The sequence below is a fragment of the Prinia subflava genome, chromosome Z (assembly GCF_021018805.1).
Source record: "Prinia subflava isolate CZ2003 ecotype Zambia chromosome Z, Cam_Psub_1.2, whole genome shotgun sequence".
NCBI classification, from domain to species: Eukaryota; Metazoa; Chordata; class Aves; order Passeriformes; family Cisticolidae; genus Prinia; species Prinia subflava.
This window is the reverse complement of record NC_086283.1, coordinates 1,065,365-1,091,040: the sequence shown is the minus strand read 5'-3', so window position 1 is coordinate 1,091,040 and position 25,676 is coordinate 1,065,365. Positions and strand designations below refer to the sequence as shown.

General features: G+C 37.8%; 1 protein-coding gene across 2 annotated transcripts in view; it reads left to right on the top strand.

Moving 5' to 3' along the window:
- The window catches only part of FNIP2 (folliculin interacting protein 2), a 48,613-nt gene extending 23,688 nt beyond the window's left edge, over nucleotides 1-24,925 (top strand). For both annotated transcript variants that reach the window (XM_063421537.1, XM_063421536.1), the window contains exons 3-18: nucleotides 1,017-1,151; nucleotides 2,217-2,317; nucleotides 2,400-2,471; nucleotides 3,073-3,173; nucleotides 3,368-3,457; nucleotides 4,565-4,636; nucleotides 5,243-5,372; nucleotides 8,909-9,110; nucleotides 9,677-9,765; nucleotides 10,608-10,754; nucleotides 10,890-11,059; nucleotides 14,410-15,727; nucleotides 16,557-16,713; nucleotides 18,419-18,619; nucleotides 22,248-22,363; nucleotides 23,566-24,925. In XM_063421537.1, the coding sequence (XP_063277607.1) occupies nucleotides 1,017-1,151; nucleotides 2,217-2,317; nucleotides 2,400-2,471; nucleotides 3,073-3,173; nucleotides 3,368-3,457; nucleotides 4,565-4,636; nucleotides 5,243-5,372; nucleotides 8,909-9,110; nucleotides 9,677-9,765; nucleotides 10,608-10,754; nucleotides 10,890-11,059; nucleotides 14,410-15,727; nucleotides 16,557-16,713; nucleotides 18,419-18,619; nucleotides 22,248-22,363; nucleotides 23,566-23,644 (3,180 nt within the window). In that variant the 3' untranslated portion in view covers nucleotides 23,645-24,925. The remainder of the gene's footprint in view (nucleotides 1-1,016; nucleotides 1,152-2,216; nucleotides 2,318-2,399; nucleotides 2,472-3,072; nucleotides 3,174-3,367; nucleotides 3,458-4,564; nucleotides 4,637-5,242; nucleotides 5,373-8,908; nucleotides 9,111-9,676; nucleotides 9,766-10,607; nucleotides 10,755-10,889; nucleotides 11,060-14,409; nucleotides 15,728-16,556; nucleotides 16,714-18,418; nucleotides 18,620-22,247; nucleotides 22,364-23,565) is intronic.
- The last annotated feature ends 751 nt before the right edge of the window (nucleotides 24,926-25,676 follow it).

Sequence of the window (25,676 nt, the reverse complement as noted above, 5' to 3'; positions counted from 1 at the left end):
CTCCACCTCCTCCCAAAATCAAGGTCATTACTTTGTATCTTAAGTTGTTTTAAAACAAACAGCATCTTAGCAAAAAAATACATTCCTGGCTTCATTTAAATACTTTAATTATTCCTCTTACTTGAATACTTTAGCTGAAAGTTAACTGCAGAATGTACTATCAGAAACTCTCTATGCAACACTGATGTGAAACAGATTATAACCTCCCTTATAACACATGATACAGGCTATAATCTGTTTTCTAGCCAGACACTAATCTAGGTACCCTTTTAAAACAGCTAAAGTACTTCAAATGCCATGCAAACACATAGACGTTAAAAATCATTTTGAGTGTTTGGTTGTTATCAAACAGCAAAACTAAATCTTGATTCATTTAAAATTAGGGCAAAATTACTTTCAAACTCAGTCCTGTTTAAGTTAAAGTCAAGGAAGTATATGTGTGTACACTATGTGTTTTTCTGAAATACAGTAAGGCTTATTCACATAGAATATTCAAATACATTGTTTGTCTTTAACCTGTTAATTCTACCAAATGATGAATTATTCATCCCTTGTTTTTGCTGGCTGTTCTTCTGGTTTAGAAATTCGTTAATCATTTCAGGAGCAAAAGTTATATGCAGTTTGAGTGATTAATTTTGCAAATGATTACAGGAATTGGTTTGTAAGGAACCCAAAAGCTGAGATTTTGTTTACATAAATTTTGGCAAATATTACAAAGAGTAATTCATAACAACAATTAGGAATGCTCTTCCCATGAAACTGACTAATTACTCCGATTATATTTCACTCCTATGAAAACCTATCTGACAGTGTGAATGTGATAGCAGTTCTCTACTTGCTCTAATGCTGGCTTTTAAAACTGTTCAAAAAACATTTTTTGAACCAAATTAAGAGTATTGTTTATTCCTGTTGCTTTCCTGTAGTTTTAAGAGGATTCTTCCCATGATACATTTAGAGATGAGAGTTCTCAGATTTACTTTTAATAGTTTTTATCACATTGTTCTGTTTTGACATAGAAAATGGCAGACGAAGCTTCTATAAAGACTTCTGCCAAGAACTGCCAAGCAAGCAATGGGAACAACAATGTTTCTTCCCATAGTCCCTCTATAAACTGTATGCAGAATATCAAAGAACAGATACCGAAGTATCAGGTAATGTTTGTTACTTTGTTGCTTTTGTTTTTCCATTTTACTGAAGAAGTTAGTTTATTGAAGCTTTCATTTAGGTGCTTGAATGACTTCAGTTTCTATTAGATTACAGTTTAATCTGAATTTTGGGATATCTACTCTATCCTTGAAGTGTTATAGAATAAAAAACATGTGGGTGCACCTTAACCTTTTGGTCTATTGTGGTCTTATCTTTCAAGGAGTTGTGAAATATATCTAATAGCATTTTGTCATAAGAAGGTTGCAAGAAGCAGTATGCTGTTCTCTGTTCATGTCTGCTTATGGTTCAAGTCAGTTCTGAAGAAGCTGTTGAACATGGTACATTAAGAGTCCTTTTAGTTTGTCTTACTATAACATTAAATTTTAGGTACTCTGGCTCTTTCTTAGTAAAAGCATCAGCATTTCACCTAGAAGAATGAAATTTGATGCATGTATAGGTTAAGGTGGGAAAAGAAATTATATTTACTGTAAGATGATTTTCTTCAGAATTAACAAACTTCTCTTCATATTTGCTATTGATGATCAGTCTTCGAAACAAAATAAGCAACAGATCTGAAGACTGCATTTCTAAGTATAATCACAAATCATTTTCCAATAAAAAGTGCTTCCAAGAAGCTTTCTACAAGGGAAGGTGACTTTGCTCATCTCAATAAGCGAGGCAGTTTATTTTTGGGGGATCCAGATCACAGAATCCAAGTCCTGTCAACATTTACAGCTTTTATCAAACACTGTTATACGGGATTGTTGCTGGACATGGCTGTTTCTTCGGAAATGCAGTAGATCATTTTTTCTCTCTTGCCTTTAAAGGTCTCCCTGGAGCAAGGGTAGCACTGCTCATGTAGTGAGCAAAATGCAGGCTTTCGTCCTGCTGTACTTGATAAACCCAGAGTCTTAAGTCCACACTGGGTGCACAATGATCTTACTCTGCATGGAAAAGATGAACTTCTTTGTGTTCTCCATTCCAAATGCATCGCTGTGGCACTACATTAAGTTGAAATAGTATGCCAAGTTATTTTTGACTTTGCTATTTCCATCTTCTTGTCTGTGCAGTACACCAGACCAGCCTCCGATGTCAATATGCTGGGAGAAATGATGTTTGGCTCAGTGGCAATGAGTTACAAAGGTTCCACCTTGAAAATTCACTACATACGGTGAGTGTCCTCTTCTGTTATACACTGTCTTGTTAGGCACTTGGAATTGATGACTCACTGAAATGACTGTTTATCCTTTCAGCTCTCCCCCACAGCTGATGATAAGTAAAGTCTTCTCAGCCAGGGTAGGAAGCTTCAGTGGAAGCAACAATAAGTAAGAGCATCTTTTTTTATATATAATTTTTTTTCCTTTCCCAGCCAGTGCAGTTGTCTGTCTTTCTCCTTTTGTAGTTCTGGGAGAAAATTGGGAAGGTAGCTGAGCAGAAGAACTCTCTGAATAGATCCTAGTTAGGCAGCCAAGTTTGTAGTTTAAAAAAAAAATCTTCAAGTTTCTACTTCTTAATTTGTCCAGGATATGCAATAGAAATAAAGTACAGAGGTTAGGTGCTTTGAACAATCAAAACCTCAATCTCTTCCTGCTGTCAGAAGGGTGAGGAAGGGATATGTTGAGACTGCTTTGTCCACATATCCCACTTCTGTTTCCTTCAACAAATATGCTGCTGTGTTGTACCTCCTCCCCAAAATGGGCAAATATGAATAAACTGAATCCCAAATGTCATATAAGCTTTCAATAATTGAAATATAAAAAATAAATGCCTGTTTCCTTCCAGTTTCAGAAACCTACTTGTCCTTCAATTTGCCTGTAAAGTTAATGTTCAGCCTTCTTTTATTATAAAATTAACCTAACCTTAACCTAATATTAGTGCCTATTGATCACATTTTCAAGGAACTCTGGCTTTCCCCCCCTATTTCAGCTTGCAAGATAGCTTTGAATACATCAACCAAGATCCCAGCCTGGGGAAGCTGAGCTCCAATCAGAATGGTTTGGGAACCTGTCGCAGTGGAAGTAATTTAGGTAAATATTTCCAGGTTCTATATCTTTCTGACAACATGAGGCCATCTGTTCATTCAGTTTTGGCTTTTTTTCCCAGTACGTCACCTCCTTGGGCTTTTTACTTTTTTAAATTATTATTTTGTTTTCTTTTAATTATTATTCTTAATTTTTTCTTTTTTTTTTTCCATTTTCTCTACATTGCTTTTGTTTCCTAGGTGTGTTACAGCTGTATAGCAGCAAACTGCTGCAGGGTGTGTCTGAAGGAGGTCCCCTCCGGCTCATCCGCAGTGCTTCTTTCTTTGCAGGTTTGTGTGGAATGCCAGCCACAGTGTAACCCATCCATATGTACACACAAATCCAGCTCCTTCTGAATCTTTGCAGGACATGCATAATTAGTCTCTAGAAACAGAGGGCTGAATAGTGACAACGGGTGTATCTGGCATATACTTAAAAATATGTCTTCAGAAAAAATGGCTAAATTACCGTGTCTAATTTAAAAGATATTTTTATGCTGTTTTTAAAAATTAATTAGCCCTTATGTTTCTTAGAGAACTTATGTTTCCTGGCTTGTTGCTGGTTTCTTGCTAACATGCAGGTGTCTTGCTGGTGTACAGCTTTTTCTTCTCTTATCCCTTGCTACTTTTTAATTTGATGGCAGACATTCAAAATTCTTGAACTAAGTCTGGGAGGCTTTAAGGGGTTTTTTTCTTAAGCAATATAAATTTCTTTAATTGTCAAAACTTTAAGCTACATGAAGTCTGATTTTACAGGCAGAATGATGATCCATGCAGGTGAGTAGATCTCAGGCCTAATTACTTCTGTTAATTGCAAAAATGTGAACTGAAATATCAATGCGGTTTCTTCACAGCCTTTGCAAATCTCGCATGCTGTACAATTTGAGTAACTCTGCACTACTAACACTTTGATGTAACGTGGCATAGGTTGAATGTTTCTGACTGTGAGGCTTTGTGGACAGTAAATCTCAGCTGGGCAAGTGAAACAGAAGCTTTTAATGGACCTTGTACTAGACTATTTCATTATGATCCTAACCTGTGTTAAAGGACAATCTTGCACACTCAGAGTTTATCAGGAGTGACAGATGAGGGTATCACCATCCCTCCCTTTCAAAGTATATCCGATTTCTGATAATGCAGACTGTACTCATATTCTGAAGCTCCTTGGAAAGGTTTTTATATTTACATTGGGACAACAAACCTTCCTTTAGTAACATGATATTCAGTGTAGGCTACTGTTTGTTGCCACCTCTCTTCACACCATCCTGATTTTGAGCAACAGGACAGGATGCAGTTTTTTTGCTGTATGACCTTTAAAATTAAACTTTTTTTTTTTAAATGCTGACAAATAGTGTGACTTATGTAATATTTTCTGTTGATCTGCTCTGTTTGTTTTAGCACACAGCACACCCGTTGATATGCCTAGCAGAGGACAAAATGAGGACAGAGACAGTGGCATTGCTCGGTCAGGTATCTGCTCTCTATTTTGTTCGCCTGATTTTAAATTGTTAGGATTCTTTGCTGCAGTGATTCACTTGAAATACAGAAACCTTATGACCTGTAAATCCACAATTGTTTTTATCTGCTAGGTGGTTTGCCTTCTGCATTTGCCCCAAGCCTTCGTGCGAAAATATTTGTAATTATATTCTTTGTTTACAGCCCCCATATTTTGGGTTCTTAACCAATTTGTAATTTGGAATAACTGGTTGGATCCTTTACTAGCCCAAATGAAAAGGAATTGGTTTTTTATGCTGAATAGGAAAATCAAGACCAGAAGTTTTTCTGTCTATTGTAATGAGAGCGCAACAACTCTTGGGAGAGAACACTTTTAATGACAATAAGATACATTTTAGTATGTTTTAGTAGGGATGATCTCCTACTTTATAACAAATTAATGTCCTCAAGAAGCAAGACTTATTTAAAATAATTCTCTCTCCTGTTGCAAGTGAGTCATATGAAAAGTATCAGCAAGCAAGAGCAATATTTGTGAAAAATTATTGTTAGAGTATGAAGAAAAATATTTAACCAGCACTCTTTGTGATTCATGGTATGTGGGATTTCTTGCTTTCTTCATAGCATCTCTGAGCAGTCTTCTGGTTACTCCTTTTCCATCTCCAAGCTCTTCATCATCATCCTCTAGCAGCTACCAACGTCGTTGGCTCCGAAGTCAGACAACCAGTTTAGAGAATGGAATTATTCCAAGGTGGTGAGTGTAGCACCTTTCTTCTTGCAACAACTGTTTGGCAGTAATTTAAGCTCAACAGAGCTTAAGCCTCTTTTCTTTTAAAGTACGAATCCTGTTATTAAGTGTTCTTGACTCAGTCTATCTTCGTGTTATGTAAGATTGCCAATATAAAAAAAGATAAGTTTTGGCTGAATGTGAACTTCAAAGCCCAATTTGGAACATAATTATTTTTATTTAATGCATAGGCTGTGTATCATTATGGTGTGAATGCATAGGCTGTGTATGAAGCCATATTCTGAAAGGTAAATTAAACTGTTTCTGAAGGGGCAGAGCATCCTGTTGGGATGAAAGGGACTGTGACAGCACTGCTGCCATAATGACTTTATACTGTCATGAAGTCTGACTAGCGAGCAGTTAGTGAAATTTTGGCGTAATAGCCCATGATGACTCTCTTGGCTGGTACAGGATGTTCCTGATGTGACTTCTGCCAAAACAGGAAGAAAAAAAAGGCTGTGATCAAACAGCTTGGCTTCTGTTTTGGAATTTTATTAGCTTTTGTAGCTCAGTGGCATAACAAAGCATGGAATGCAGCAGACTTTTCGTAGCTAATAAGCAAATTCTCCCCTTGTCATTTGCAAAATAGCAAATGGTTCTTGATTATCCTCTCTCTGTACTCATCCACCTGTACCCAGAAACAGAGTGGAGCTAGTGGAGACGTACAAGAAATTCATGCTATTTGGCTTGTCTCTCTTTTCAGTTAAGAGAAGCATAAAAGCTGCCTGTTAAAATATGTAGTCAGTAAAAAAAAAAAATTAAACCCCTTTTGAAAAGATTTCTTTCCCTAGTGTCGACCAACACTTGCAGCTTATTCTAAATAATCTTAGTGAATGATTTTTAACATGAAGAGTTGTGCTATGGTACTAATGTAGCAGTCATGCTTTCTAAATCACACTTGCAGTTGATAGTAAACTGGTTGCTTTGAGTAAACTGAAGTACTTTTTAGTCTAGTTTCCTAAAGAAATAAGGCTGACAGCAGCCCATGTAAAAAAGTGTTAAAACATCTATGCTAAATAAGATCATTTCAGCCTAGTTTAAGAAGTAGCCAAATTTTCACAAATACAAATTTCTGCAAAGTGTTCTGAAAGTTACAAGTTGTTTAGAGGAAAGTAGCCTCTTTGAGCTGCTTATTTGCTGTCAGGAGCAAGGGTTAGGGTTTTTTTCCACACTGGAGGGTCTGTGCTGGGGAAGGATACTGGAAACAGCACATCATTGTTTTCACTGTCTAGAACTTTTCTTCAACTGGGATTCTTTCTAAGCCAAAAAGCCTCTTCAGATACTTGTTTTCTGGTTACTTGCTAGAGAAACAGTAGGCGTCTGGTTGAATACTTCAGTGCCACAGTTTGCACCCCAGGTTGTTACAGCCAAGATTCTACAGTCTCTGTGACTGATGTTTTAGGCCAATAGCTCAAAGAAATTGAAATGTCTAGTTGGAACTCCACATAGTCAATTGGCAAGCAAGCTAGATTAGCAGTTTTGTTGAAAAGGCTGCTCTCTCAGACCTAAATTCCTCAATTTCTGTTCCTGGGAAGCAGTACAAAAGTTTGTAATGTTTCTTAGATGCTGACTGACCATCCTTTTCCGACTTCCTTGGGAATTTCCGTCTCTGTATGCAAGTTCCTGAAGTTCAGATGAGGTTCTGTTTTTGTCTTGAACTCTGTTTTCCCACAAGCTGTTTTTTGCTTGAGTTTGTGTTTTATCCTGTGTTCATGGACTTATACCTCTGTGATGAGATTTTTTTGTATATTTAACTTTGTCAAACCAATTAAACTGTAAACCACTTATTTTTAGAATGGTCTAAGAATTAATGCTTAGCCTTGAGTCTTCCCTTTTGTTAATTGCTTCATAGTGTTCTATAAATACTACAGACTCCATTTCAAGATAATTCTCATGTGAAAAGACTTCAAACTTTTAATTACCGCTCACTGGTATTGCTGTCTTAATTTAAAAGAAACTTTAAAACCAAGCTATTTCCAGATGAGCTGCTGCTCAGAATGTCTCCATGGTTTTTTTGTCTTTTTTTACCCTTTTCTCCTATAGTTTCTCAGTAGATTAAAACCCATTATTTAGTTGAAGTTGCTTCCAACAGACATTTTGTCCATACTGTTTTATTTATGTATGTATGTGTGTTTATATATATATATATGTATAAAACCCATGGTTTTTTCAGTGAAATTGATCAAGACGCTTTAAGCAAGAAAACGTAATAATTCTGTAAACCCAGCAGTATCAATATCTAGCACTGGAGGACTAGTATTTATAGAAAAACAGAGTGAGGGAATTGCCACCTTTTTGTATAATCGCAGTAAAACTTATCCTGGGCTGAGACTTGTGGATATCATCCAAATCAGTTGCCTGTGCAAAGCAGTAGCTTGGAATTTACATCAGGTGGCTGTGGAACTTGATTGAGGCTTGAAAATCTCCAATGATGGAGATTCCACAGCCTCTCTGGACACTGCTGGCCCCTTGACTGACCATTTTTCCCCCATTTGACATTATCTGGAAACTCAGTGAAGGTGTGTTTTGATCCACAGGCCAGACTGATAATCAAAACATTGAGCAGTATTGATGTTGGTAGCAACCCATGTATAGTATCTAGAAGAGACATAATTGTTGAAAGAAATGTGGCAGAACTATCAAGGAAATAAACAGAACTTGGGGAAATAATAATGATTGTAAAATAGGCAGTGACTGGGTGGTTTGGGGTTGTTGTTGGGTTGTTTTTGTTTTGTTTTGGTGGGTTTTGTTTTTTTTTGGGGGGGTTTTTTTTTGGGTTTTTTTTTGTTTTTTTGGTTTTTTTTTTGTAGTTTTTTTTTGTAGTTTTTTTTTTTTGTAGTTTTAAGCAGAAAACAAATTTTTCTAAGCTGAAGTCTACATAACTTTGAGCTGGGCAAGCATGTATTTGTAGGCATTAAGTTTGTTTTCACAGTAATTACTAAGTGGTGACATTTTGTTTTCAGTTAAAATAGAAAGTTTTATTTTGTATGGTTAAGTGCAAACATCCACCTTAGGATGCCAGAACAATATAGGTAATATAGGTTATATGTTTCCCAGCTTCTCTCATGAGCAAGTCCAGATTCAAGAGCATCATAAATGTGCTGCTGAGCACCTAGAGAGGAGCTCAAGTGCTGGACGCAGTTCACAGCTCCAAAGTTACCTTTAACCTTTTTTGGTTGTGATTTTGTGTGATGTATCTCTGTTCCCTTTTCTTCATCTCCCTGAAAAATAAATCGAGGAGGGAATCTAATAGTTCTGTTTCAGAGGAAAGTGTTCACACCAGGCCTCTCTGCGAATTGTCTTCTTCCTATTTGAACAGGCACAGGACTTATTCATCAACATGTCAGGTATCCTGTGTTCAGAAACATGTGACAGCAAAGCCTTATGTAGTCAGTCAAAGGAGCACTACAAATAAATTATCTTCCACCTTGTAGAGAGCTATGGATAGAAATTGAATTATTTCTCAGTACACAGGTAACTGTCCTAACAAATCTGTCTTACAGGTCCACTGAAGAAATGTTTAGTATGGCTGATGAAAACTGCAGCTCCAATCCTGCAATGGTTCGGAGGAAAAAAATTGCAATCAGCATAATCTTTTCTCTGCCTGAAAAAGAAGAAGCACAGAGAAACTTCCAGGATTTCTTTTTCTCTCACTTTCCTCTTTTTGAGTCTCACATGAACAAGCTGAAATATGCAATAGAAAAGGTACAGAATACTAATCTGGCATAATGTGGAAAAATGTCAATCAGAATGAAGTATTCTAGAATCTGATAGATGAAGAGTGGGAGGTGCGTGGTTTCAAGCTTGCCTCCCTCCTTACACATGCAGTCTTGAGCTTGAGCCCAGTGTAGGAACAGAGCATTTGCTGAAAGAGGTGCAGTTTCTTTTCTAGACAGAATTAGGATGGAGAGTCTTACCCTATGGGTGTTTTTTCTTCCCTTCTTGCTGTATTTCACTTTGAGATTTTCTTGGCTCCCTGGAGACTGTGGAAACGATGGTACTCTATCCTTTCATGCAGTGTGTAAAAGAGAGACACAAAATACTTGTTGCTATCTTCTTACTCTTGGAAAGGTTCTCTTCTGTCCCCTTGTCCAGTATTTTAGGGATTGGTCTCCTATGAGGTGGAGGGAGGCTGGCATTTGTTGCTGTCTGGAGTGGCTGTGTAGGACTGGGGCTAGATCTTAGTTATTTTGATATGTTAATGAAGTTTAAAAAGATGAAGAATGTGAATCCTTTAAGCAGCTGTTTTGTGTCTTTAATTCTTAATCAAGGCCATGATCTCATGTAGAAAAATAGCAGAATCCAGCCAGAGAGTGCAGGTTTATATCAGCCGTGTCATGGATGCCCTGGGAGAATTCAGGTGAGTTGATGGAATTCTGAATTACAAGGAGAGCGCTTTTCATGCCCCATGAAAGATATTTGTCACTTTCAGTTATAAACAATTAAATGTAAGGTCTTGTGTTTTAGACAAGAAGTCTTGAAGTTAGTGTGAATGAATCTTCTGCATTGGTTAAATGTTTTCAGAAAAGTTTAGCAAAGCCAGCTCAGCTGTTTTGTAAATGAGAATGAAAGTAGTTCTGTTGCAGTCACATATTCCTGGGACTGTCAGTTCAAGTCTAAACATCTCATCAAGAGCTGGCTTCTCCTGATGCCTGTACAGTCAGGTGGATTGATGTACTCAGCAGATAGATGTGTCTGCTCCTAGCCATAGATGCTGAACAATGTCATTGGCAAGAAAGTTGCAGTCAAAAGCTCTCTTTTCCATACTTGAGAAAGGATGAGATGGTCAAAGGCTAAGAAAGTCAGCCCAGGAGAAAGAGAAGGCTTTAATGGAATGGAGTTTCTGTAATATCTGGAATGTAGAATGGAATCTGTGCAATGAATAGAATGGGTTCTTCTCCCCTCAAACTTACTTCCGAATGGTTTCTCTGAATAAAATTCACATAGGAATGCAAAAAAGGGAAGCCAAATATGTAACTCGTATGAAGACACAGGGTTACTAATAATATGAATTAGACTAGTGTTCTGGACACTAGTAATTAATGGAAGAGTAAAACTCTTCTAGTTTGTTTAGTCTTCCAGATCTTACCCAAAAAAAAAAAAAAATCCAGACAACAGAAGAGGCAAGGGCCTACTTATATTTATTTGCAGAATAGAAACATGCATGTTAACACTTACTTTTTGGGAATTTTCTTTGAGCAGAGTTACCATCTGGAACCTATATTCTGTTCCAAGGATTACAGAGCCTGTATGGCTTAATATGATGTCCAGCACCCTGGAAAAGAATCAGCTATGCCAGCGTTTTCTTAAAGAATTTACATTTCTGATAGAACAGATCAACAAAAATCAGTAAGCTTCCCCCACTCCCTTTTTCTTAAGAAAAAGCTTGTGTGCTTCCCAGTGCATGTGAATATGTTAAAGCACTTAATGGGTGTTCTTTTCCTGGTGTTACTTTGGAAATGCTTTTTTTACTTTTTCTCCTAGGTTCTTTGCTGCTTTGTTGACCGCAGTGCTGACATATCACCTGGCTTGGGTCCCAACAGTGATGCCAGTTGACCATCCTCCCATAAAGGCTTTCTCTGAGAAGCGCTCATCCCAGTCTGTGAACATGCTGGCCAAATCCCACCCATATAACCCCCTCTGGGCACAGCTGGGTCAGTATGTTTTGGAAAGCTTCAGATTTTTCTATAACAGGCACCTTTGTGCATCCACTCCTTTTAGATAAGATAAGGGCTACTTGAGATCCAGGTCACATTTCCTGTTACCAATAGGTGTCTTTTGCCTGATTAATCAGAGCATTTGGAGTTCTCTTTGCATATCCTGCTTTTTATTCTTGTTCCTTTTTGACATCCTCTGTTACACTGTCTGGTTGACTTGTTATAGAGGTATTAAGATGGTGCAAACGCTGTGAATGGTCTGAGCAGTTTGGGAAAGAACAAGATGAAATAGCCTTGATTGAGAGGAGTTACTTGGGCCTTGAAATTGGTTACCTCCCTTTGTCTCTTTCTCAGATAGCTAGGATACAGAGCAGGGCAATAGATTAGAACTCTGGCAACTGGCAGTACCTCCATTCACTTAATGTTATATGAATGAGTTTAGGGCAAGATTTTTTTCTATGCTCCATGCCTCAGGCTGGTCTCTGACAAATATTTTATAGCTTGTAGATTATCTTGATACTAGGAATTGGATAATTGATGTCAAATGAGTGGATGAATGAAAACTGAGAAAGTAATCCTGTCAGTGGTAAATATTTGAAAATTCCTCCTCTTCCTGGCAGCAGATGAAAATCTGACATCAGACCACCCTTCACTTTAGCTGATATATTATATTGCCATGTAAAATAACACATATGCACACTGTGGCAATGATGTGATTTACTTTGTGATGCTGGTGCTGTTTCTTCCTGTTGTCTCAGGCTTCTTATTCTCAATAACCTTTATGAAAGATTTGCTGCATTACCAATGTAGTTGAGTTGTTTCCTGGTTTAAGATGTCTTTTAAACGTTGCACAGAGGTTAGACTGAAAGGGGAATTGGAAGTGTGTTTGTGGTGTTGAGGACGGAGCCAGGCCTTGAGTTACAAAAACCAGCTGGACTGGAGGCGTAAGCTTGGTAGTAGTTCCTGTGGCTGCTCCCAGAAGTCACCACTGGTGACTGGTCAAGACTATTTCTCTTTTTGTCTTGCCAAGTTCTCCGTGCCTGAACTCAAAATGCTCTCTGATTTTGTTTCATTCTTATAAAGCCCAAAAATCTGTTACTGTTATGGTTGTGAAAACTGATAGTGAAAGTGAGATGTTGCCCTCTGCTGGTCCTTTTCTTTAGGAAGAGGGAGGAAAAACAGAAAATCAAGTCTTGGTGGTTAAAAATGGAAATAACAGGATTTTAATGTACCTGTCTTTCCACCTTCAGACCTGTATTTTCATTACATATTACATATCAATTGCAATTACATACTGATACAATTGTAAGTCCCTCTGTCGTGAGGACACAGTCTCTTAAACATCAGCTTCAATCTGATGGTACTAGCAGGTACTAGTATGTTTTGAAGATCACGATTTTGACTTGTTGTATTGTCTTACCAGTATTTGTATAAAATTGTGCTTTATATAAAGTTGTGCAAATGACCATGAAGCCTGAATCTGGTTTCCATGGCAAGTGTGCTCAACTCCAAAGTAAAACAATATATTTCAATTTCATTTCCAAATTGGTATTCCTTGTGGCCTACCAGCCTTTGAGATTAATTGAGGAGTCTGAAGCTCACTTTTGGCTCTGAGGAATGAATTTGCTGGCTTGTTAGGCTCTGGGGTTGCTTGCAAGAGTGTCCCTAACTGAGGGAAGATGGCACCACTGATGCCACTGCCCAGGAGCCTCTGGAGTGTTTTGCTGACATCATGGGAAGTAGCAAATCTTAGCAGGGGAGACAGTGAGATAGCCATGGAATTACTGTCTCACTGATCCTTGTTTTGTAGGAATGGAGTTGGGAGCCTTATTCCTTTTGTTCTGTATAATGAGAAGGAGGCTGGACATAAATATGCGCTTTGGGTGGTTTTTTTGTGGTTTTTTTTGGTGTGTTGTGTTTTTTTTTGTTGTTTTTTGTTTGTTTGTTTGTTTGGTTTTTTTTTTGTTTTGTTTTTTTTTTTTTTTGTTTTTTTTTTTGTTTTGGTTTTGGTTTTGGTTTTTTTTTTTCTGCATTAGTGTCAAAACCAGAAGCCCCCTTGCCCTCAGAAGAAACCTTTCTGAAGCTCTGTTTATAAGCCTTAATACAGTGTTGCTTCTTGAGGTCTAGTACAAAATTGTGATGACAAGTTCCAGCCCAGAGAAAGGATTTAGCACCTGAAAGTAGTCTGGTAGATTAGCAGGTAGCTGATCAAGCCTCAGGGTAGAGAAGCCTGCTTTCCACACTTGAGGTAACTGAAGAAAATTGAGCTTTTGCTGGCTGTCTCCTATGTGCTGGTGGGATCAGCCATAGTTTGGTTAAGCCAATTTAGTGAATGTTCTCTGATGGGTGTCATGTGAAGATAACGGGGTTACTCATCCTAGCAATAGATACTTTTCGAGTTAGCCGATCTTTGACCAATAGCACATGTGAACATTCCCTTACTGGTTATCTATGTTTACTCCTCTCAGAACTCCACAGTTGGAGTCCTTTAGCTGACAGATGATTATAAGCAGCTGGAAGATGATTGCCACTGTCCCAAAGAAATATGTTGAAAGTAGGAAGGATACGTATGACCTTAATTCTGTTAAAAAAGCAATTCTTCAGAATAAATAGCAAATAAATAGTTTCTTGAGGGGACTCAGATGATGATGTAGTAGTGCCTACCTCTCATATTGCAGTTGTATTTTGATTTTGTACTTCTCTACTGCCCCCTGCCAAAGTAAAATGCTCATGTGAGGGAGGTTAGCTCCCACATACACAGCATAGTATATTTACCCTTGCTGAGTAGCGTAGTTACATACCTCTTTTTTTTTTTGAACCTCATTTATTAAGCTAATATTTATTCCTTTTTTTCTTTTTTGATATGTTAGTCCTGAAAAACATAATTAAGGTTTTTGTCTGTGTAAAAATGCCTGTGTTTAACAGAAGGGTCACTGCACTAAAACAGAAAAACTTTGATGCGAAAGAAAAATCGGTAGAAAAATAGAAAATAGTATAGCTGGTTTCAGAGTTTTGCTGGATCTGCATTCTTCTTTGCCCTCTCTTGTGTCAGTTTCCAGGCGATAATGTCTTGTAAGCATTGTGTAAATTAAATCTTAGTGGCTCTTAACAGAAAGATAATGAGTAATAGCAGCTAATTCTTCACAAAACCCCTTCTGGATAAAAGCCAGGTGTAAGAAGCATTAGGAGACTTCCTTTGTTTTTCTTTAAGACTTTTGTAAATTTACTGTGAAAGAAATTAACTAATTGTGTCCATAATAAAAACTGTTTCAAAATGTGTTGAAATTGAACAGTGTAGGTTATATTACCATGCAACATAAACCTGTGGAATTTTTGCTTTCCTGTAGGTGATCTCTATGGTGCCATAGGCTCTCCAGTTAGATTGACTCGAACTATTATTGTTGGAAAGCGCAAGGAGTTGGTGCAGCGCTTGCTCTATGTTCTAACTTACTTCATCCGGTGCTCTGAGCTGCAGGAAAATCAGCTGACATGGAGTGAGAAGGCTGGGGAAGGAGAGCAGGTGCTAAATGGAAGCAAGATCACAACTGCATTAGAAAAGGGAGAGGTAGAGGAATCTGATTATGTGGTTGTCACTGTTAAAAACGAACCTGCTCTTGTGCCTCCAATCCTACCTCCAAAGAATGACGGAAGTAAGAACAGCAGTACTTCAGAGTGGGTGCATGAACCAGAAAGCACTCAGGCTGTCCCAGTCTCTTCAAAAGAAAAGAGGGAAGCAATAGGGAAGGCCAGTCAGACCTCTGAAACATCTGTTGACTGTCTAACTAGCAGTTTCTGTAAAGGAGCCGCTGATGGTAGGAAAAGAACTGTCACTGATACAGGAATCATATCCTACCACTCTGAAGAATCATCTAAATTAGGGGATGTAATGGATGTAAAGAAGAACAAGAACCAGAATGAGAGAAAAGTGGAAAAGCAGTTTTCTAGTAGGTCATCTGCCCTACCTTGTCCAGAAAGGTCTGGCCACAGGAGTTCACATTTAGAAAAGGTCACTTTTCAGATTGGAAGTTCAGCATCACCAGAGTCAGACTTAGAAACTCATAGAAGAGAAATGGAAGAAAATCTGAAGGCATTAATTAAAAATCCAGAGGTGATACATTGTGCCTCAAGTTCCACAAATCTGACTGTGGATGCTTCTCAGAATCAAGAAGTCGGTTGTGAAGCTGCCTTTATACCCATCAGTAAACATAACGTTTGTTATGCACAAATCCCATTGTGTGAGGAAAAGGAAAGTATACTTAACCAACATACGGAAAGTAAAGGAACTGAAGTGAATTTAATTAACTCAATATCCAGTGAACTGCTTTTACCCACAGATAACATGGAAACTGTAAAATTGCCAAACATGAAAGAAAATAGAACTTTATGCTCTGGCAATCTGGAGAACTATTCTTCTGACTGCATGGAAGCAGATTCTGCTGTCAAACAGGATTCCCCTAAAGCAGGTGCTAAATATGTCCCCTATGGGGATTCTGGAAGGAAAACCTCCTTCAGAGTTGAAGGAGACATTCCAAGGAACGAGAGTTCAGACAGTGCTCTTGGAGCTAGTGATGAGGAAGGCGATTGTTGTATTCCTGATGAAGTCCATCATGATAACATCAGCAAACGACTTGAAGAATTTGCAGAAGTGGAACTTCCTTTGCCAAGGTATAGAAGTCTGATTAATTTAGAGCTAAGTGGAGTCAAAAGCTGTAGCTACTTCGGAGTTATTTAAAGTTTCAAGTCGGAAATCCTCCGGGATCTTGACTAAGTTCCTTGGAAACAAATCAGTAGCAGACAGTGATGTGGTTAGAATTCTTGTGAGCAGATTTGGCAGAAAGCAAACAGATAGAGGAGGTTTAAGAAAGTTTTACTTCAGAAAGGTATTAGAAAAAACCTTCAGAAAGGTTTAAGAAAGGTATACTTCAAATGCCTAACAAAAGGCAATCAAACTTTTTATGTAAACTGGCTGAAACATTTGATGTAGACATGTAGACAGAACATCTGAGGACTAGCAAAACTTTGCTTAAAAAGCCGACTGTTTAGATTTGACATAATTGTTAAGTCAAATGCAGATTTGGAATAAACATGGGCGGGCTCTATGAAAATTTTTGAGCATTATAGGTGCACATAGAGTTTGATGGTGCTTATGGTCAGTTTCTAGACTTACCTTAAGCACGAAAATTGAAGAAGACTCAAATTTAGCAAAATTGTAATCTGCAGAACATGGAGCTCATACATCCCACAAACCCCAGTGCATATAAATTTGCTTACTTACAAGTTTGAAGAAATCAATACATTGTTAAATTTCAGCTTTTAAAATTCTTATTTCAAAGAGCACCAGTAGATGTTTACTGGTGTGAACATTTTTGTGTACTTGGAGTACAACTGTTGATTAATATTTGCAGTAGAAGCAGGCATGACTTCGCATTCATGCAAAATCTGAATGCAGTTTCTCAAGCCAGAGTCTTACCTGCTTTGTATTTTTGTGTTTCAGGTCAAATACCATCAGCAGTCAATGTGTGAAAAACTTTGGAAGATCACTTCTGGGTGGTTACTGTCATACGTATATACCTGATCTAGTGCTGCATGGAATAAATAACGATGAAAAACTCAAGCAGTGTCTACTAGCAGATCTACTTCATGCAATGCATGTAAGTTAAAGTACTGAGTCACAGTAGGAGTTGTGATATTACTGAAATCTACAGAAGCAGGTTATTTCAGTAGATTAACTTTTTTCACTTACCTGTTCTGAACAGCCACACCTGCCATATCTTTCTTGAAATATCTAAGCCCTTAATGCACTATATGCAAAGCCTGTTCATGCAAGAATTATGTGCTTTCCTTTATTACTTTTAAACTTCTCTTCAAAGATTAACACAAGGAAGATTGCTTCCAACTTCAAGTTACAAACGAGGAGAAAACCCTTGAGCTGCTTCTGTTTTACGTCACAACAGCAGACAAAATTACCTGTATTTCAGAAAAAAAATATATGCAAGTTGAAACATCTTGTTTTGCCACTTAGTGGCATGTGTTGCAGGTCAGGTAAAGTCTTGTTGAGGCCTGTATGATACTAGTCTGTGGCAGAAATGACTGACTACAGAAGGTAATTGTATATAGATAAGAACTTTGCTGTGTTCTTTCTTTACTGTAAGTACTCCTAAATTATAAAATTTATAACTTAACCTTTCACTGTAATAACTGTGTGACCTCAGTATGCAATTTAAAATGCTTAACCGGATAATTGTCAGCAGCTTCTCTCTGTAGCAATTAAAAATCTTCCTGCTGGCATGACTGCATGTACTGTCCAGAGCAGTGTGTGTCTGTATGTTCTTTAAGCAACATCAGATTGGTCTAGTGTCATGCTGGCTCTTCTTTGGTGGACCACGAGCCTGCACAGCTCTTGCTGCCAGGAGAGCCAGTGCTCTCCTGGAGTGCATAACAAGAGCATTCCAGCAGGTCAAGGGAGGTGAACCTGCCCCTCTACCCAGCCCTAGTGAGGCCACATCTGGAGTTCTGTGTCCAGTTCTGTGCTCCACAGGTCAAAAAGGCTGAGGAGCTACTGAAGAGAATCCAGTGGAGAGCCCCAAAGATCATTAGGGATCTAGAACATCTCACTTCTCAGAGGAGACTAGGCTGAGAGGGAATCTTATTGATGCATATAAATATCCTAAAGGCAGGTGTCAAGAGAGTGGTGCTCAGCAACAGGACAAGGAGCAATGGCCATAAACTAAAACAAAAGACCTCAGCTTCTGAGGAAGAATTACTTTATGTTTAGAGTGGCAGAGCACTGGAACCAGCTGCCTAGGGAGGTGGTCGAGTCTCCCTCTCTGGACACATTCAAAACCTGCCCGGACTTGTTCCTGTGTCACCTGCTCTAGGGGAGACTGCCTTGGCAAGGGGTTGGATTAGAGGATCTCCAGAGGTCCTCTCCAACCACAGCTATTCTGCTTGATTGTGCATAGTAAAATCCCTCTCGTGTCTCTGAAATATTGAATGTACTTTCACCATCACTGGATCACTGTAATTATTACACTCTTCATTTTGAAAGAAACTTACCTCTTCAATGTAGGGGGAATACATGAAGAAAAATACAATGCAGTAGTGACTTCCAGGCACTAATGAAGATCAAATGTCTTGATCAAATGGCAGATCCAGTGCTGCTGAATGCTGAATGTAAATCTTGTCACTGAAGCTGGTATTTCTTGTCATTTTTTGAGATGCTTTTGGTTGCCTAATGGAAAAAAAATGCATTGAATCTTTCTTCCTTGCTACATCAGTATGAATAAAAGAAACTCAAACTGAATTGTGGGAATATATATGAAAGTATCACATAATTGTATTTTGTTTCTGTTGCAGCATCCAGTGCTAGATGAGCCCATAGCAGAAGCTGTCTGCATTATTGCAGACACAGATAAATGGAATGTACAAGTAGCTACAAGCCAGAGAAAGATGATGGACAGTGTGAAGTTAGGCAAGGATGTTCTGGTTTCAAGTCAAGTATCCAGTCTGTTGCAGTCTATTTTACAGCTTTATAAGCTCAATGTCCCAGCTGACTTTGTAAGTATTTCTTTATTGAAGGCCAAAGCTAATGGTAATTGTTTAGCTCAGATAGCACTGTGTTGCAATATCAATGAACTAATGCCTGATACAATGCAGAGCTGTTACAAAATATTGAAAAGAATCTATGCTTACAGTCCAGTAATGTATACTGGTTTGCCTGTAATTTACATTAAATAGATCAGATTAAAGTTAACAACTCCAAAATGCATGTGGCAGAACTTAAGTTGTTTAGGCAATTTTAACATGGTCCTCATGTGTTTATGTTTAGGACTCTTACATTTGTTGTTAATATTTTTTGTATAAGGTCCATACTTCTCTACTCTGAAAGTTGTTGGAAGTGTCTATCTATCAAATCCTGGTTCTGGCAAACAACTTTCTCTTCTTGGGGTTTCTGTTCAACCCCATGCAGTGGATACCTATTCTCTGTCACCTCCAACTAATTGTGCCTCGGTTTATTTATTTAACCTTTCTATTTTACACATATGTTAGCAAGTCCTGTCTTGGATGGCTTTGCTAATGGCTCCATAGATTGATGGGATGAGACACCTGGGAATGGGAGAGAGTTGCAGCAGGGAATGTTACATTGCCATATTGCATATTCCCTATCCCACGCCATCGTTCCCTGTCCTCATTTGTAGTGGAGTTCATCAGAGCAAATCAGTAATGCTGGTTTTGCTGATTACAACAAAATTACCCACAAGTCTGACTGCAATAACTGTCAATTCAGTTTTTAGCACGAGATTGTTGGTGAGTGGAGATGGAGTGTTTTTTCAGTAGTCACTCCTTTTGTAATAAACAGAATTGATTTGTCCTTCAGCAGATAGCCTTGAGGAATTCTGTAGGAATCCCCTGTAATGACTGTGCCAGCAGATGAAAGAGGAAGATGGAGCTAAACACTAACAGCTATAAATAGTATTGGTTAGCATTATTTTGGTTAAATTTGTGGTATTGATTACCCTAAGTTCTTCAAGTCAAGTATTAGGCAAAATATGTGGCTACATTTTTGAGTGTTTTCTCTGAATTCTTCTGGGCATTGAAAAATATGCAACTGTGGTTGAAATTGTATCCTAACACTAGCACAATCACACCTTAAATCCTGCAGTTTTTAAACTGAGTAGCTGATTTTGCAACTGAAGTATTCTTTCCAGTGTTACCTTAGGTTTCTGTATGGTTTGTGTGGTTTGGGAGGTGTCTAGAAGCAGAATGATTTTCAGGGGGTCATATTTCCTTTTTCTTACAAAAAGGAACTATGAAGTGATGGTGCTAGTAGTTTGTAAGTTTTTCATAATTGGAGTTAGAGACAGTTTGATCCTTCTCTCAGGGGATTTTGCAATATGCTAAAACTTCAGCACATGAAAGCTAAGAGTTCCTAAACTCTAGGAGAAGTGTTACATTTTCGTAGTAGTATTTCTATTGATTTAAATTTGGATAGAAACATAAGTGTTGATGTACTCATATCAATCAAAGATGACCACAATGCAGTATGTTTGAAGTTTCCTGTAAGAGTGCATATCTCTTTACAGGCAGCTACTGTTCAGATGAAATAAGTATTTTTGGGGTTTTGTGGTACCAACGAAAAACAACCCAAATTGAGACTAGATGAACGGCAAGTGGTGGTGTCTGTTGTACCACTTCAGACTGATAGTTGTGCTGCAGAAAGCTTTGCAGTATGCCCTGGTAAGAGGAGAGTGCTGATTGCAACTGCTGCATTTCAGCAATATGTCAAAAATTTTACCTGCACCTTTAAATGCAGTTTAAGCTACTCTTCTATTTTTGGAAGTTACTTTTTTTTTCCATTTGGTCAATGAGAAAAACTGCAGAGGAAGATAATATTAAAAAAAAATGAAAGACTTGGTGACTCTGAACAAGTTGGGTTAATGTACCAAGCTTGTGGGGAGAAATGTCTTTTGATTCTTTGCTGGTGTTCAGAAGGAGTAGATCATATGATGTGAACAACCCTTCTTTTCAAATAAGGTGGGATTCTTCCTTACTTGCTCCCTCATACTCTAAAAAAAAAAAAAAATCCATAATCCTGGAATTGAAACAGATTGAACTGCTACTTTGTGATCAAGCTGCATGCCCCCCTGAACCACTGAGAAAGTGCTCATAGGCTTTTTGCATGAGGGTTACCTATCATGGAAAAGATAAGAGTGCTTGCTGCCCTTTTGGCCAGAATCAGAAGTGTTATGGTTATAATGACTTGAGTGAAAATTTGCTTGAAGCAAATTGATCAAACTGTTGTCAAAAACCTTCTGCCTTTCCTCTGCTGGTGGCAGTGATTTTACTCTACTACCATGTAGCACGTTTTTCAAAATGTCTCCTTATTTTCCATTATAAATACTTGATATTAGCTCATTGAAAGAATAATTAAACATCTTCATCTTGCTCGAGATGATCAGAAAAATACATATTAGGCTACCTACAAGCCTGAGTGGTTTTTTTCTCATTAGTTTTTTAATTAACAAAACTGGTCTCACCAGGTCTCACTTCTGATACCTAGGGTTTTCATTCAACTCCAGTACATGATGATGTATTTGAAGCTATTTGCTGCTACTGTTTCTAATTGCTGTCTGTGCCTGCTGGATGATTATATGTTTGATAATGTGCGGTTCTGCATGTGCTTCCTGTTTTCATCTCCTGATTTCAGAGGGCTGAACTAATTTAACTTTTTTGAAGTGGTCATCCCTGTGAAAAGGAATATATCAAATTTGTATGTACCTTTGTCCTAGAACAAAATACCTGATAAGACTTCCTACTTACTCAGGTTGTGAAGACGTGCTGCCTGCTGACCTTGTCTTGCCAGAATAACTAACTCCTCTTTCTCCTTGAAGCCAAGGTTCATCTGTTCTCTTGTAGTTAGCATATGAGAAATTGCCATAAATCACTTGACTGTGTTTAAAAATAATATGCATTTCTAGCATTCCACTACTGGAAGAAAAGTGGAATGATTAAACTGATGTTTCAACTTTAACTATTACCTTTTGGCAATCAGCATCAAATGTTTAAGCAATTTTAAACTAGAAGTACCTAGGAAGTATGGAAACAAATGCCTAAAATGGATTTGTAACTTAGTTGCTCCAGAAAAGCAGTCAGCAAAAGAGCTATAGTTCTGTGATGAATAAGGTACTGGTGTCTTCCACTTCTTGAGTCTTAGTTTCTTGAATGGCACTAGAGCCTTAGAGCTGGAATGATAATTTCAGAAACTGTTGTCTAAATCAAGTCTCTCAGAAAAATAGTACTGACTTATAACAGAGATATCTTGATCCAAGAATTCTGCCTTAATTTATAGTAAGATATCTTGAGTGGTTTTGAACCTCATTAAAACTGTTTAAGTTGGCAGAAATGCAGTGACTTGAGTGGAAATAGAGGTGCAGTTTGTGCAACAAACTTGCTGCCCAAGAGAGCTAGAATGCCCCAGTTCTGTGAGGGGTTTCCTCTTTTGTGGGGTAGTGTAACTTTTTAATGTTTATAGCACAATTGTAATAAATCCAATTCCTCTTCTAGATTTTGGAGTGGAGGCTTAGTTTATCTTCTAAGATGGGAGGTAAAGCAGTGTGCTTACATTTCTGTAATATTTGCATGCGATTGCAAAAGCTGTTCTGAGGTTTTTGGTCTGTGTTTACAGTGCATAATGCATCTTGAGGATAGACTGCAAGAGATGTATCTCAAAAGCAAAATGCTTTCAGAATATCTGCGAGGACATACAAGAGTGCATGTAAAAGAACTAGGAATTGTATTGGGGTGAGTATTACAGGTATCAGTCTTAAGCAATGGCAAAAGCTGGGGCAGTTATTTTTCCTTTTCATATGAGTGTTCACAGCTTGTTCTCATGAGGATTTACTTCATATTTAACACTCCTCTTTCATGTGCTTAATAAGGTGCAAAAATGGGTTCTACTGAGCTCTCTCAAAATCAGGAGGGGGCATTTATACAGCAACAACAAAATACTTGTCATTTTTAAATCTTTAGAATTAAGAGAGCTTGGGTTTTGGCCATTAGGAAGTTATCCATGCATTCATACACATTCTCTTCTGTTGTGATCTCCTTAATGGAAACTTCATCCCAACAAATACTTCAGAATTTTTGGAATGAAAAGGGTGCATTTGTATCTTGAGGGAGGAGAGGGTCTCAAAAAGAAACAGGTGTCCAGTTCAGCAGCTGTCTTCTAATAATAGTACTTGATGGCATATAACCTTTAGGGATCTGCCTACTGATAGCAGAAAAGGGGAAAGAAGTAAATACACTTTCTCAAAATGTTTTTTAGCACTGTAGATTAAATCTAATTTATCTTTTTCCAGACTGTTCAAGATCTCATACTCAGAAATGTAGCTGGAAATAGTGAAACCCTAAAATAAGCACTTTTCTCTGTGTATGTGTACACGTTAAATATATATAAATATGTACATACATCCTGGCCTCTGAGCAGCTTCACTATTTGGAAATAGTTGGAAACTGACCATTGCACTTGAGAGATGTTCCTTGAACTGTTATTGCATAATAATTAATAATTTCAGCTTTTGGTCATTTTTGGTAAGAAAGTGCTCCTGTGTAGTGAACTGAGTTATATTCAAAACCTGAAATGCATAATCTTCCATAAACTGGGCTTATTGTTGTCTACTCACTGGTAAGACTGCAAGCTAAGGCTTGTGGTTTACCAAATAAATAAAATACCTTTTATTTAAACCACAAAAGATTATATAGCACAAAATGTAATACTGCTATCTTTTGGTTTAAGTGCTAGCATATGTCTTGGTTTTAAGCATTATTTACCTACCTTTACTGGTATTATATAACTATTGGCATTAAATAATGATTAAACAATGAACTTAGTAATAGCAAGACACTTCCAATTTCTTTAAAGTGGATGAAAAGTATCATCTTGTATTTCTTTTGCAAAAGTGACCATATATTATTTTAAACTGTCTCTTTTTTTTAATTTCTAGGATTGAATCCAATGACTTGCCTTTGTTGGCTGCTATAGCAAGTACTCATTCCCCATATGTTGCTCAAATACTCTTATAAATTAAATTCTCAGGATAGTCATTCCCTTAAAGTACCATTATGAAAATGGGAACGTTGAATGAAGAACAGAGGTGCCAAACACTGGTACAGGGGAGCACTGATGAAAGCAGGTGATGACTGTACATTCTACCATCTTCTGATTCTGATTTCAACCGGAAGTTTTATCGGAGGACTTCAGTTTACATAACACAAAAAGCATTCAGGTTTTTCTTACAATCTCACTTCTGACTTAAATCAAGAGACTGCATCCTTGCATTTTATTTTTATTCAAAGGACAAAAGTTAACACTATGTGGTAGACTGGGTGCTGCCATCCAAAACGCTGCTCAAAACCATGAAGTACCAGTTAAAAGAACAAGTGGGTTAGAATGGGTTTCGTAATACTATGCTTCTGAGTGTGGTGTATGTTTCTTTGCTGGGGAGGAGGAGGAGCTGTAAACTCTGTACATAGCATTCCTATACAGAAGTGTATGAGGTGAGACATGATTTTCTTGTAGAGCATACTCATGTTTTTGTACAGTAGAAGTGGTGGGCTCAGCACAAGGAACCTGGATTCAGCAGCCAAATGTCATGTGGGAATGGAGGTGTGCATGAGGTTGATGTGACTTTTTCGTCTAAGGACAAGAGGTTGAGAGCTGTGGCTGCTTCTGTTTTAATGAGGAGGCATTCAAATGAGGCCCATGGCTACAAGTGGAATGGAATGGACTTCCAAGACAGGGATTTTGTGGGAAGGCCTTATGGAACTTCTGCTACAAGTTTACATTTGTTGCTGATGCAACTTCAGTAACTGTTGATTTGCTGTATGACTGTGGTCCTGGGAACTAAACTTGTCTTGGTGTCATCAGGTATTGTTATCTCCAAGGAGTGTGAATTTCAAAGACTTCTGAGTGATGCCAGTACTGTGAGCACGTGTCTGTGTGCACATACACCAAACAATTGGCACGAACTGAAGACAATCATATTGGGGAAATACAAGACAGCAACCCCCACCAAACCTTTAGTCAAAAGTATTACTTTTTTCCAGCTACGAGTTATCGCTCTGAGTAGGAATAAAAGAGGAACGTTGTTTGAAGTAAAATGAAATGTAGGGGGCAAACCCCAATATTTGATATTGCTCTGAATGTTTGCAATTACCCTTTTTGATTCTACAGAAATCTTGAACTATCATCCAGGTGCCTTTCCTTACTAGGTTAACTACTCTGACACCAGAAACTACTTCTCCACTAGTTGATACTGGCCTTTGGTGTTTCTAGAAAGCAAAATAAAATTTTGTACTTCACTGTTTTCACGTGGTTGATTAAAATGAATGTAAAAAATACTTCTTTTTGCATAAAGCACTGTTAAGCTGGATATGAAACTATGGACCAGATTGAGGAGAGAACAAAGGATCAAAGCATTCTTAAATGGAAAACTCAATGTTGGACTGTTCTGTTGTGAGCTGCTGTGAATACGGTGTCTGTAACTGTCATCTTGCAAGCAAATTTCTGGCAACACAATTGCTTGAAAATAGTGAATTCTAATAAGAAACTCCTGGTCACCAGTTGTGAGTTCTCCTTGTTCGTGGTTACAGATTTTTAACACTGAAGGGGACACACTTTTATTAAAAGTGTTTTTATTTCCTACTACCTTGATGTTTGGACTTTTCTACAGTAAATTTTCAATGATTTGAAATAATGAAATGTGCTTATTGTGAATTGTTTAAATGTGATGGGGGTCTTGATTAACCTTGTGTTGCTTTTTGAGGGAAATAGGTAGACTGGCCTACTGTGAAAAGAGGTCATTTCCACGTGGAGTAATACTTAATATTCTGATACAACACTGCTAAAGCTGTTTTGTCTATGCTGGTTTTCTGACCTGACATTCCAAATGTTTCTTTTATTACATTTTCATACTTCTCCCTAGTATTCTGCCTAAAAAGGCTAAAATATTTCTATGGTTCAGGTTTTTTCCTCCTGCTTTATAACTAAGCCAACTTTTCATACCTTTGGTCTGTGAATCCTATCTGCTGGAAAGTAAATTTACTTCTGCATATG